Genomic DNA, 13,340 nt, shown 5'->3' with positions numbered 1-13,340 from the left:
AGACCCCGAGGTTACCAGCTTGAGCGCGGGCTCATCTGGTTTGAGCAAAGCTCACCAGCTTGAACCCAAGGACTCTGGCTTGAGCAAGGGGTTACTCGGTCTGCTGAAGGCCCGTGGTCAAGGCACATATGAGAAAGCAATCAATGAACAACTAAGGTGTCACAACAAAAAACTGACGATTGATGCTTCTCATCTCTCTACCTTCCTGTCTGTCTGTCCCTATCTATCCCTCTCTCTGTCTCTCTCTCTGTCCCTTTAAAAATAAAAAATTAACTTTATAGAATTTTTAAATTACTACTAGAAATGTGAAACTAATAATCCACGTCTCCTTTACTTACAGAAACTATACTCAGTAGGCACTAAAAATAGGCTGAATTCTACTTAATTAAAAGCTATTTCAAATAGAGATAGCATCAAGATTCATCTTTTCAGTTGAAGGGATTAAGCAAAGGGGAAAATACCCATATATACAGACAACAGAACGGGGGTTACAAGAGGGAAGTGGGGGGAAGCAGAAGAGATTAAAGGGGAATTAACCATCAATCCAAAAAATTTATTAAAAATTATAAAAAATAATTCACTCTTTATAAGTAAAGCAAATATTAATTTTTTAGTGCATCTAAGGTATTCATTTGTTGTGATTTTTATGAACAGACTCTTTCTATAAGTATCATCCAGATTCTTCTTTTTCCATTAAGAAACATACAGCTTAGCAGGGGAAAAAACATTTTTCTCTACAGTCATATTATTTTTATAAGTAGTGACAATAAAAGAGTCCTTTTTAAAAATATAAGTGCCAGTTTAACAACAACAACAAAAAAGGTAACAAAAGCTGTTAAATCATCTTAAAAGAGGAGAAAAGCATGAATTCACAATATGCACCTCCATCAACATTTTTATGCTCTTACCCTTTGCCACATCCTTCTGGTCCTACAAGAATAAATGGCTGTTTAGTCTCAGAACTTAACCAAGGTTTGAAATAATCCAGACCTCGCTGCATGTCAGGAGTCAGAATGACTGGGAGTGCTTGGCCATTATGGAAATCATCAGCAGTCAAGTTTTCTGGCTTCTTCAGCACATAAGATGCTAATCGTCCTCTACTCGAGTCATAGTAGGTGTCCATTGGTTTGTGAAAGTCTGGAGGAGATTCTCGTGCCCAATTAAAAACCTTAGGAGGAAAAAGTTCAACAGGTTTTCATATATTCCAGAGTATGTGAAATTTTAATTCTTTAAGGTAAATGTCCCAAAGTGAAACATCTCAGTTCAAAAAGTTTACATAATTAAAGTAACATTATATCTCAAATATTATTCTCTAAATGATGACATTTAAGCAAATAAATGTCATTTATATATATTAATATATACCAAGGTACAAATCCATTCAAGTTTTGAGTGCTTATGAGCACTAAACTATAACTTACCCAATGTAGGACTCCTAGACCTCCATTTCCACCATATTCTGATACTGCCAATTCCACTGTTACCACCATTGCTCAAAGCTCTGAACCTGTTATTCTTCTTTCCCACTCTGAAAACTGTTATCTCCCCAGATATAAAACAGAGAGTTATCCCCCAGTGCTAGTCTTCAACACCTTTATTCTGAATTTTGGCAACAGAATATCTGCCTACATGCAATATGTAATATGGCACTGAGTGGTAACAATGAGATGTATCTTACAAAAGAATGACCATGGTAAGGAAAACAATAGAGAAAGCAATAAATTATGGTATCAAGGAAAAAACAAAATTATAGAAATGAAGAAATATAATATTGGAGTCAACTCAGAGAAATATATGTTCAATTATTTCAATGGAAGCCAATAGTAAGAAACACCTTCATATGTAGAATTCAATTATATAAACAACTTAGGTGAATTAAACCTTTACATTTATTTAAGCAAATATTTATGATTAATTCTTCCTAATAAGTAATTTAAAAAATGTTATTCTAAGATTAAAATAAATACATAATTATATTTTTTCATGTAGTTAAGTAGGTTCAAAAATGTCTAACAAAAAAGATGTGTTCCAAATTTTAGCCTACTAAAATATAATTATATAAAATTATAATCATATCATAAAATACAAACTAATTCAAAAGAGAAAAATATGTATGCATGTGCATGTATATCATGTGGTAAATGCATTATTTTTCTATAGAATACACAATTTCAAAATTAAAAAGTTCTGTACCTTATAGTTAAGTCATTGTATTTTGACAATTAAGAGTCAATAAAATATTTTTAAAGATTTTATTTTTTCATTTTAGAGAGGAGAAATAAAGGAAGGGAAGGAAGAGAGAAAGAGAGAGAGAGAAGAGGGGAGGAGAAGGAAGCATTAACTCCCATATGTGCCCTGACCAGGCAAGCCCAGGGTTTCAAACCAGCAACCTCAGTGTTCCAGGTCGACACTTTATCCACTGCACCACCACAAGTCAGACTTGACATTTTTTTTAAATGCAGATTGAATATAGGCTTTAAAATGTATTACCTCTTTGGTGAATTCCAGACGTGATTTCATGTTCAGATTTCCACCAAGTCCCCTTATGAGATTAATAATAAATTGGTCATGATCTTTGCATCCATGTAGATGGGACAAACCATTCATCACAGTCCCAACCAAACTTGTTTCTACTACATAGTCATTCTGTTAATTAAAATCCATGGTACAGACAAAACACAATTGATTAGTTAACTTAGAACCATACAGATTGACATTCACATCTCTTCTATAAATCACCTTTTCATTTATCCCCTTTTTAATTTGCAGAAAGTTTAGATTTTATTCAATTTATATATACAAAACAAACTTTGAAAATAAAAAGTAATCATAAATAACTAAGTACTGGAGACCTCAAATAGATACTTCCTAAGCAGAAGATAAAAAGTAAATCAATGAGCCTTGGACTAAAAAGAATAGCACTTCATTTCTTTTTCTTGTTAAGAAAGAAGCTAGAGGCAAGGGCCAGAACAACTGCACTGAACAAGCAAGTCTAGTAAAAGCAAGCTTAAATGAAACACCAGTTGGAGCTTTCTCTCTACATAGATTTTTTAAATAAAACTTTTAGACTGAGGTTGTATAGATGTTTTTGATCTGCAGTCCTCTGGGGACCCTGTGTAACTCTAGGGAGCTAGAAAAGAATTCTCACTAATCTAATTCTCACTAATCTCACTTACTGAAGTCTCGTAAAGGAGACAGTTAACAAGTTGTGGAAAAGCTATAGAGCAGCAAAACAAAGTGTTTCCAGAAAAGGGAAGTCAGACTGAGGGCTCAAGGCCTCTTTGAAAACGTGATACTGAAATTGACATCTGAAAAGTGTGATCTATGTGGCCATGCAACATATGCAAATGCAAGCCCTGGGTAGAGATACAGAATTAAAAGAAGCAGATGCCCGAATAAGCAAAGGAAGAGTGGTTTAAGTCAGAGAGGTAGGCAGGGGCTGAGTGTGCAGGATTATATAGACTATGGTAAGGACTGCAAAATTTATTTTCCTGCCATTAAAATGTTTTTCTATTGCTGTTGTTTTTGACAAGAGATAGAGAAAGAGTAAGAGAGAGGAACAGATAGGGACAGACAGACAGGAAGGGAGAGAGATGAAAAGCACCAATTCTTCGCTGCGGCACCTTAGTCATTCATTGATTGCTTTCTCATGTGTGCCTTGATCAGAGGCTACAGCAGTCAAGTGACCCCTTGCTCAAGCCAGCTACCTTGGGCTTCAAGCCAGCAACCATTGGGCTCAAACCAGCAACCATGGGGTCATGTCTACGATCCCATACTTAAGCCAGTGACCCAGCGCTCAAGCTTGTGAGCCCATGCTCAAGTCGGATGAGCCCGTGCTCAAGACGGTGACCTCGGAGTTTCAAACCTGGGTCCTCCATGTCCCAGTCTGATGCTCTATCCACTGTGCAACCGACTGGTTAGGCTAAACTGTTCTTAAGAGGGTAAATTGATCCAATTTGAATTTTTGAGAAAACCACTCTGCCTGCATAATAAATACTTTTGTAAGAATGGAGAAATGAGAGAAAGAGCCAAAAAAAAAGGAGATGGGTAGAAATCCAACTGCTTAGGCCATGCAGAAAGGAAACCCAAGTATTTCCTCCAAATTTTCTAATTTGCTAAATTAATACAAGAAAGCAAAAAACTTTTATAAATTTATTTATAATTATAAATAAATCAACATTTGGCTAGAACATCCATCATGGTATATCTCTGAGAATCTGAACATGGTGAACAATAACAGAAATCCAACCTCAAAACAAATGAGTTTATTTTTCTGATTCTTTAATATCCACTCCCTAGCTTAATATTCTTATCCTGTCATCATTTCTACAGTCACAAACACCTATATATTTCATCTAGCGTCATTTCTATTTCTCATTCCAACATTTAAAGCATGCAAGTAGATGACCTCAAGGTATTTGAACTGGAGAACCTTATTAGGCTTTACATGTTTTATATTAATGAAATAACAACATGTCTACTGAAAAGGTGTCATAACATAGGCATCAGATAGTTAATTAAGCACATATGCTCTCATTTACTAACTACTCTGTTATTAATATACTTTGTTCTGGGGATACAATAAGTGCCCACAAACTGCTTATAATTGAAGGTGAGCAATTATAACATAGTTGAAAGACACTGTACATTGCTACAAAAGAACAACAGAGGAGACAGCTCAATCAGACTGAGGGTTGTTTGGAGTGGTCCTTTCCCTGAGGCCTTCAGGGAAACCCATCTCATAAGCATCACTTTGCACAAAACCCTATTTCCTTCATCCTGCATCCTTATGAAGTCAGAAAAGAAAAAGGTTGCAAAAACTAAATTAAGATCTCCATTTCTCTGTATGTCTTGTTAATTGCAAAGTATTAATCTCTAAATCAAGTTCATTTTAACATACTTTAAAAAACTTCACTGATGTTTATTTCCTCTATTTTTTTTCCTTTTTATGGAATTTATTGAAGTGACATTTGTTAACAAAATTACACAGGTTTTAGGTGCACAATTCCACAGCACATCATCTGTACACTGTATTGTATGTGCTCACCACCAATTCAAGTCTTTTTTCATCACCAGATTTCCACTATTTTTGTTTACATTTTTCATAAAAGCAATGACATAAAAGAAAGACCCAGAAAAGTCTGAAAAATTATGTAGAATATCTCTGAAAGCTCCCCACTGTCCTCTTTGCACATTAAACTTCTAGTCATGCTTCAAATTCAAAATTAAGTGTAGTCTTTAAAACTTTTCTAGAATTTTCCTCCATTAGAAAAACTTTCTCAGGAAAAGGGATTATCCTGTCAATGTTCAACTCTCAAAGTCTCCTTTTGTGGTATTCTTGACATACTTGAGTCATTTAATAAATTTCTGTTAAATAAACAAATGTTTTAATAATATTATAAATAACTCTCCATCACTGTCCTGCTTTAGTAACTCCGCATATCTGTCCTGCTTTAGTAGTAATTTGACATTGCCATTAGCATGATATATCCATGAGTACTTACAGACACAGTAAAAAGTAACAAGATGGTTTTGCTATTAAAATTTGAAAGACATTCCAATATTCAAGATTTCTAGGTAAGCAGTGCAAGATATTATGGGTGGGCGAATTAAAGTGTTTAAGACTAACATAATATAACATTATGCCAATCAGTATAGATGGACAGCAATGAAATCCTTTACCTGTCACTACACCGCCATATTCTGGCAGAGTGCTACTCAAAGACAGCTGTATGTTAGCAACACTCTCACTCACTACACTTTTCCTTGAAATGACTAATTATGAAACATTATGGTTAACTTACCTGCTTTAGCACCCATTGTGAAGCTTTTCCGAAATAATCTCCAATCCAGTTTTCAAGGTTATTCCTATACTCAGGAGGCTGATTCCTCAACCAAGATTTTATCAGAGAATTAATATCTGTTTCTTCATCACTAAAACAGATTAATATACACATAAGAAATTATTTAAGAAGAAATTATCAATCTATTTTCAAAATAAATTTCTGGTCCAATTAACATTATTCTATACACATATCTGCTAGTATACAAGAGTTGACTTGAGTAACTTCTGTGACTGTGTGTACATATATTAGTTATGCATATATACATGTACACACACACATACACATACACCGTATTTCCCCATGTATAAGATGCTCCCATGTATAAGACACACCCTAATCTTGGGACATGAAATTTGAAAAAAGGCAGTAAGTGCGAAAAAGCCAGAAATACAAGTAAAAATATCTACAACCACTTCTAAAGAAAGTGTCTTATACGTAGGGAAATACAGCACACACATATACAAAAGTATAATTTCCTGTAAAATAAAGCAAATAAACTTCATCTATATTACTATAAATATAAACTAAAGAATAACTTATCTGCAACTTAGCCAAAAAGTAGACTAAACCCTTCTTACTCAAAGTGTGGCCTGCCTGTTGGAAATACAGAATCCCAAATCCCATCCCAGACATACTGAAGCAAAATATTCACTTTAAAAAAATCCCTGGATGATTCAAATGCACATTAGAATTCAAGATGTACTGAATTTTAACACACATCTTCAAAAAATTTTTCTTTTTCTCTATCTCAAAAAAGGTAACTACCTAAATTCCCATGGCATTATTAAAATCTTTCTAAGCAAAATAAAATTATTTTAGCAAGGCACTTAATTATATGATTAACATCCAATAGCTAATATTAAATATAATACTGACATATTCAAAAATATATCTTACATAATTACAAAATAATAATAGTAAAAACTCATAGGATAATAATTTTAGAATTGACAAGGGCTCACAAATTTATTATTTTTCCTATCTTACAACACTGCTTCATAGCAACACTATAAAATACTGAACTCTTAAATATTTCCTCTTAAAATTCTATCCAGTCTAATAAGGAAAAGAAAAATGCAAAGATCAAAGGTAAATATTTAAGTTACATTAGATCAGCTCAAAACAGACAAAAAAAAGACTATAAGCTCCTTCAGAATCAAGTCTGTGTTGTCCATGGCATCTTCACATTGCCTATGGCAACTACTCTAGGTCCGTCCAACATAACCTTGGTTTATACTGGATACCACAGGACTCTCTTTCACAATTTTTTAATTTTATATTTCATTTACAGTTTACATTCAATATTCTCTTGTATTAATTTCAGGTGTATTCTCTTTCATTATGAAAAGGTCCTCATTTGGCCTATTGTGTAGGGAATGCTCAATAAATACCTGCTGAAGAAATGAATAACACAATCAAGGTGCAAACTAATCAAACAGTAACAAAAAATGTTAATATGCATTTATATTTTACATGAGATCACATATATTCATTATGCCTCTCACAAACAATATCTGGTTCACTAACAAATTTCAAACCTCTACAGCAATATGTGGTATTTTTCTTCTGCTAAATATCCACGGCATTCCACTTATATGTATTTCATTGATATTCTATCCTGTATTATAATTGTTATTATATTGATTGTGTCTCCTCTACTTGAAGGTATGCTCCGTGAAAACAAGCTCTCCATAAATGTTATTTTTATTCCCTTTCTTGCTTTGTCTCTCCTAAAATGTCTAACTTAATAGCACATACATAATAGATATTCAATAACTATTTTAAATTTTAATAATCTTTCATTTTATCATGTTTTTCCTCACAATATTTTAGTACATGAAATAAGATAAATTATGAGATATTGCTTAAAAAGTTATTAACCCATTTATAAAAAAATAGTTATAAACATTATATATAAAAAACCTCAATATATTAATCAGAGTTCATGACAAGTTTAATATAAATGATTTCAGCCCTGGCCAGATATCTCAGTTGGTTAGAGCATTGTTCTGAAGCATAGATGTTGCCAGTTCGATCCCCGGTCAGGGCATATACAGGAACAGATTGATTTTCTGTCTCTCTCTCTTGCACTCTCTCCCTTCCTCTCTCTAAAATAAATATTTTTTTAAAATGTTTTTAATAAATAGATGTTTTCTACAATACCATCAAAGAAGTAAACAATGAAATGATTTTGGAAACAATTAATTTGAACCAACCTAATAACACTATCATTTGTCATACAATACCTCTAATGGCTTTAAATGACCCTAAAAGAGTAGAGCACTTTATTTAGACTGATAAGTATCAAATTCTAAACATAATTTCCAAAAGTAAAAGCATTACTCATTTCATAAAATAAAACTGACTCAAATGTTCATGTTCTGATATGTGACTACTGTATTTATATAAAATTAGTTTAGTATTCATTTCTTCTCTTTAAGCCTCTTCCAGGTACATCAAAGAAGAAAGAAAATATTAAGCAAAGAGGGTTATAATATGTAAGGTAATTTAAACCTAGATTGGTCTTAAAATTCTATAAATCTGAGATTCTACAATTAAAGTATTAATACTTAGCTTTAAATTATTAGCCTGCAGCTCATAACTAGTATGCTCACTTTTCTGAACCCAATAATATTATTTAAATGAAAGTAATAGCAAAAGTAGAAAACAAATTAAAAACTTGCTGCTTCACTTAAGCAAACAAAATTATTTAGTAATTGTGATAGGACTACAGTGCTGAAATAATTTTAGTAAAACAGAAACTCTGAGTTAGAAGCTAAGAAAAAAAGAGTTAATAAAAAGTGAGAAAGACAAATTATATATTATTTATACAACACATTTTTCACTTAGCTATGAAACCAAAATAATAATTAAAAAATATCCTAATATAATATGTGCAAATGCTTTATTGTTTACCTAAGAAAGATCATTCCCATTCTAGATATTGTGGCTGGCGAGGCACAACTTAAATCATGAGTTTCAAATATAAAGTTAACATTTGGGCCAAACTGAATCCTTTCTCCACTTGGCATAGTAAGTAGTCGATTATCATCCAGAACCGAATTCAGAGATTCTATCCATTCAGGATCAATATCACCATCACAGATTATCCATGAGCTGACATCTATTTTCAAACCATAAAAGTAAAGATAGAATAGAAATATACTCAGTGATAATAATTAAAAATAAGGAATAAAATAATTATCTTATTATTTAGAAGTATCATATTACTAAAACTAAATAAGAAGAACAAAAAATTGAACAGGTTGAACTTTTTCATGTAAATTTGTACTCAAAAGGACTGGAGAAATAACCCATGGACTATCCTGGCCCAGCTGGCCAAAGACTCAGTTATATACAGTGTAATAATGCTCTGTTAATCTATGAACATACAGAACTGAAATCTCACTACAAGAAAACACAGTGTAAAAGACTTAAGTACAATACTATTCCCATAACCTTGTGAGACATCCTTCAGACCACTTCTACCATGTCATGAGAACCAATGAATGCTTGTTCTATAATATCTCTTTTAGAAAATATTGAGAACCCACTCTTTAGTGCCCTACATAAAATCTGAATTTCCCATGGAAAGAGGTGACTTTAAAGGGAAGAATTAGTGAACAAGTTGTATATACCAGTCTTTCTATAAGACATACCATTTTTATCCATCCCTCTAAAAATGAGAGTGGTTTCAATCTGTACTAGGACCTTTGAAATAATTCAAAGAGAAGAATATCACCAATAAGTGTGAGAAATGAGTACACATAATTTCCGGTTCCTACTTAGAGCAATATTATTGACTGCATTGAAAAACCCCTTCAACATGTTAGAGTTCCAAACCTTTCACTCACTAGCTTAGAAAAATCACTCTAATTAAATTATGACCTAACAAAACATAGGGAAGCCTCTCTGATTCTGGCAAAAAACTCTCTTTAACACCAAACCAAAAAATTTAGACTACGATGTCTATTATTCTATAACTTTAATTTTTAAAACGATTTAAAACATTGTTATTCAAACTGATAAATGTTTGCACAGATACCAATTTTAAAACTAAATAAAATTTTGTCATTTTGTTTCTTTTTGAGACATATCAACTCATTAATCAAAAATTTTATATTCATTCTGTAAATTAATCTAGCTGTCAATTTCAACTCACCCAGATATGTGAGTTTCTATTATAATAAAGGTTGCTATATAGAGTATAACTCAAAATGATAGCATCTCTTGAGCCCCTCCAAAGTAAAATATCAATGTACATCATTAAAAGGCAGTTCATGATCATGTATAAGACTTGATAAGAACAGCACTATAGACAAGATCTACCATCCTATAAAATTAAGTAATGCAATCAGTCACACAACAAAGACCAACCTTGAGGTTCTCGAACTACTTGGCGAGCACTATTTGTCAGAACACCATCAGACCATTCCCTTGTATCCATGTCAATGTGGCCTAATAATTGATGTCTGGGCATAGCTTTGGGATTCATGGTATATTGTTTTACCACTTTGCCAATTTTAAGAAGTGCTGCTCTTAACATTCTCCAAAGAGTTGATTTTCCAGCACCACTTGGACCAACAATAACAACTCCCATTCTCTGGTATAATTGTTCGTACAATTCTAAAGCCTTCTTGATCTAGTAGAAAAGAAACATGTTCATATACAACTTGAAATATATGATCATACACAGTTCTACTCTCATTCTATAATAGTGATATTCCAAAAACATAAATTTAGCTTTTTATTCCTTCAGTGGAAGATAAAGCCTTAAATAAAAAAATACTTGAGTAAATCTAAATATATTTATAATGTGATCGTTAAAACCAATATTTCCTGAAAAGAACCCATATGTTTCTAAGTTATTTGACAACATATGTTTATTAAGTTCTTTACTTATTCATCAAATATAATATATTACTTTATTCACTTGTTCCTTCATTTATATTGTCTCGTTAAAAAAAAAACTGGGAAAAAGTGATCATATTGAACATGTAATTGTGCTATATCAAAAGACATACTAAAAAAGAACTTCTAAGTTCTTAATTTATACATAAAATTTATATAAGATGAAATTATTGTATGCCATGCTCTGTAACAGGCACTAGGAATAAAAAGGTGAGCAAAAATAGACCTGGATTCTGCCTTTCATGGAGACAATTATCTGATGAGGGAGAATTAATATTAATCAAATATACAATGAAACACTAATCAAGTATATTTAACAAGAGTAATAAAAGTACATAATAAGGTGACCTGAACTGGACCTAAAGATTAAGGACGGCTTCCCTGATAAAGTGAGATTTAAGTAGAAAGATGAAAGAAAAAGAAATTGAAAAATAAAGAATAAAGATAGGTAGCCCTGGCTAGGCTGCTCAGCAGTAGAGCATTGGCTCAGCATATAGAAATCCCGGGTTTGGTTCCTGGTCAGGGCATACAGGAGAAGTGATCATCTGCTTCTCCACCCCTACACCTTCTCTCTCTCTGTCTCTCTCTCTCTTCCTCTCCTGAAGCCATGGCTTGAATGGTTTGAAAAAGTTGGCCCTGGGCACTGAGGATGGCTCCATGGCCTTGCCTAAGGCACCAAAATAGCTCGGTTCCAAGCAACGGAGCAGCAGCTCCAGATGGGCATAGACTGCCAGGTAGGGAGCTTGTGGGGTGGATCTCGGTCGGGGTGCATGTGGGAGCCTGTCTATCAGCGTCCCTAGTTCTCCCTTAATAAAAATAAATAAATAAAAATAAAGATAGGTAATAAATAAAATAGGAGAAAGGATCAATATATTATAAAATATTCTTGGCAGTTACCTGATTGGGTATGATTTCATAATTGGCCTTCTCAAAGACTTGCTTCAATGCATCACTCAGTTCATCGTATTCTATTTCTTTAAAGTCAATTCCAGGAAACACATCTTTGATCAGTGCGTCAAACCGAGTGCAATCAGTAAATGTAAACTTTGACATTGTATTAAGCCTCAATGCTTGTACCACAATATGGCTTTCATTAACTAAAGAAAAAGTTTCATTTTAAAATTAGTTATAAATTTGTTGATTATAAGAATAATGTTTAAGTGCCTTGATATGCATTATTAGTAATTAAGTGATGCACTAAAATTCAGAAACATTTAAAAATCTACGCTATCATGTGAACTGGCAAGCTTACTTTACCATCTTTGACTACTGAATAATAAATATCACTAAATAAAGTCATGAACTCTTTTCCATAGAATTTGAATCCCAGGTATACTTACACTTTAATTAATAATAAAAATTATCATTTACATTTGCATAGTACTTTACTATTTCTATGTGAACCTTATAATAACAGTGTAAAGTAAAAAAGTATTACTACAATATTAGTCAATTTTACCTATGAGAAAATTAACTCTCTAAGGGTTTAATAACTTATTTGAAAGAGCACAACAGTAAGTATTACTTTATATAGCAATTTAAACCCAAACCAACTAATTCCAGATTCAGGTATCTTTCCAAATATACTAATACTGCTTCCAGATATTTTATGTCCTATGACTAAAAATTAACCAACTAAACAAAGCAAAAATCTTTTATCAGCCTTGATCAAAACTGGCTCATAAACCTATTAAATCAGGTAAATACTAATATGATTAACAGATTCTTATTTTTTCAAGAATATTAGCTACTGAATGATAAGATATATACATAAAAGCAAGAAACTATTTTTAGCCCGGTATTTTTCTATACTTGTTTAATATTTCTATGTTTAAATATATATATATATAAAGGCTTGGCTTCACTAGAGTTTATTTCAAGTGCTGAACTCACAAATAAGCCATCTTTATTTACTACAGGTATAGTTTCAATATTTCTTAAAAATCATCAGAGATAAACAACTAAAAAATAGTAATTTAATTACATTACCAAATAACTATATCTGCCCTGGCACATGTCCACATAATAATAAAGCTAATAAAGTAACTTCCTTTTTAAGATGCATACTTTGATCATTTAGAGTCCAGAAAGGTAATTTCATGTAATCCTTTTTTCTATGCTGTCTTATATTCAGTGTTTTAACTTAGTTTTCATTTTTAAAATATTTTTTATTACTCAATAACAGTTGACATGCCATATTTAGTAGTTTTTGGTGTACAACCAAGTGATTAGATATTTATATAACTTAAGAAGTAATCCCCCATAAACCTAGTACCCATCTGACACTATACACAGTTATTACAATATTATTGACTATATTTCCTATGCTATACTTTACATTCCCATCACTATTCTATAACTACCACTTTGTACTTTTTAATCTCTTCACATTTTTCATCCATTCCCCTAACCCCTCCACCAATCTGGCAACTGTCAAAATATTCTCTGTATCTTTGAGTCCATTTATGTTATTTATTTTGTTTTTAGATTCTACATATAAGTAAAATCATACAGCAGTTTTCTTTCTCTGCCTGACTTATTCACTCAACACAATACCCTCTAGGTCCATCCACGCTGTGGTAA

General features: G+C 32.4%; 1 protein-coding gene across 4 annotated transcripts in view; it reads right to left on the bottom strand.

Moving 5' to 3' along the window:
• The window catches only part of DYNC2H1 (dynein cytoplasmic 2 heavy chain 1), a 320,182-nt gene that overhangs the window by 235,640 nt on the left and 71,202 nt on the right, over window positions 1–13,340 (bottom strand). For all 4 annotated transcript variants that reach the window (XM_066371476.1, XM_066371485.1, XM_066371494.1 and 1 more), the window contains exons 37-42: window positions 11,655–11,854; window positions 10,224–10,488; window positions 8,763–8,970; window positions 5,805–5,934; window positions 2,491–2,646; window positions 909–1,168 (exon numbers count right to left, since the gene is read on the bottom strand). In XM_066371476.1, the coding sequence (XP_066227573.1) occupies window positions 909–1,168; window positions 2,491–2,646; window positions 5,805–5,934; window positions 8,763–8,970; window positions 10,224–10,488; window positions 11,655–11,854 (1,219 nt within the window). The remainder of the gene's footprint in view (window positions 1–908; window positions 1,169–2,490; window positions 2,647–5,804; window positions 5,935–8,762; window positions 8,971–10,223; window positions 10,489–11,654; window positions 11,855–13,340) is intronic.

Source organism: Saccopteryx leptura, chromosome 1, assembly GCF_036850995.1.
Source record: "Saccopteryx leptura isolate mSacLep1 chromosome 1, mSacLep1_pri_phased_curated, whole genome shotgun sequence".
Classification (NCBI taxonomy): Eukaryota; Metazoa; Chordata; class Mammalia; order Chiroptera; family Emballonuridae; genus Saccopteryx; species Saccopteryx leptura.
This window is presented reverse-complemented; position numbering and strand designations above follow the sequence as displayed.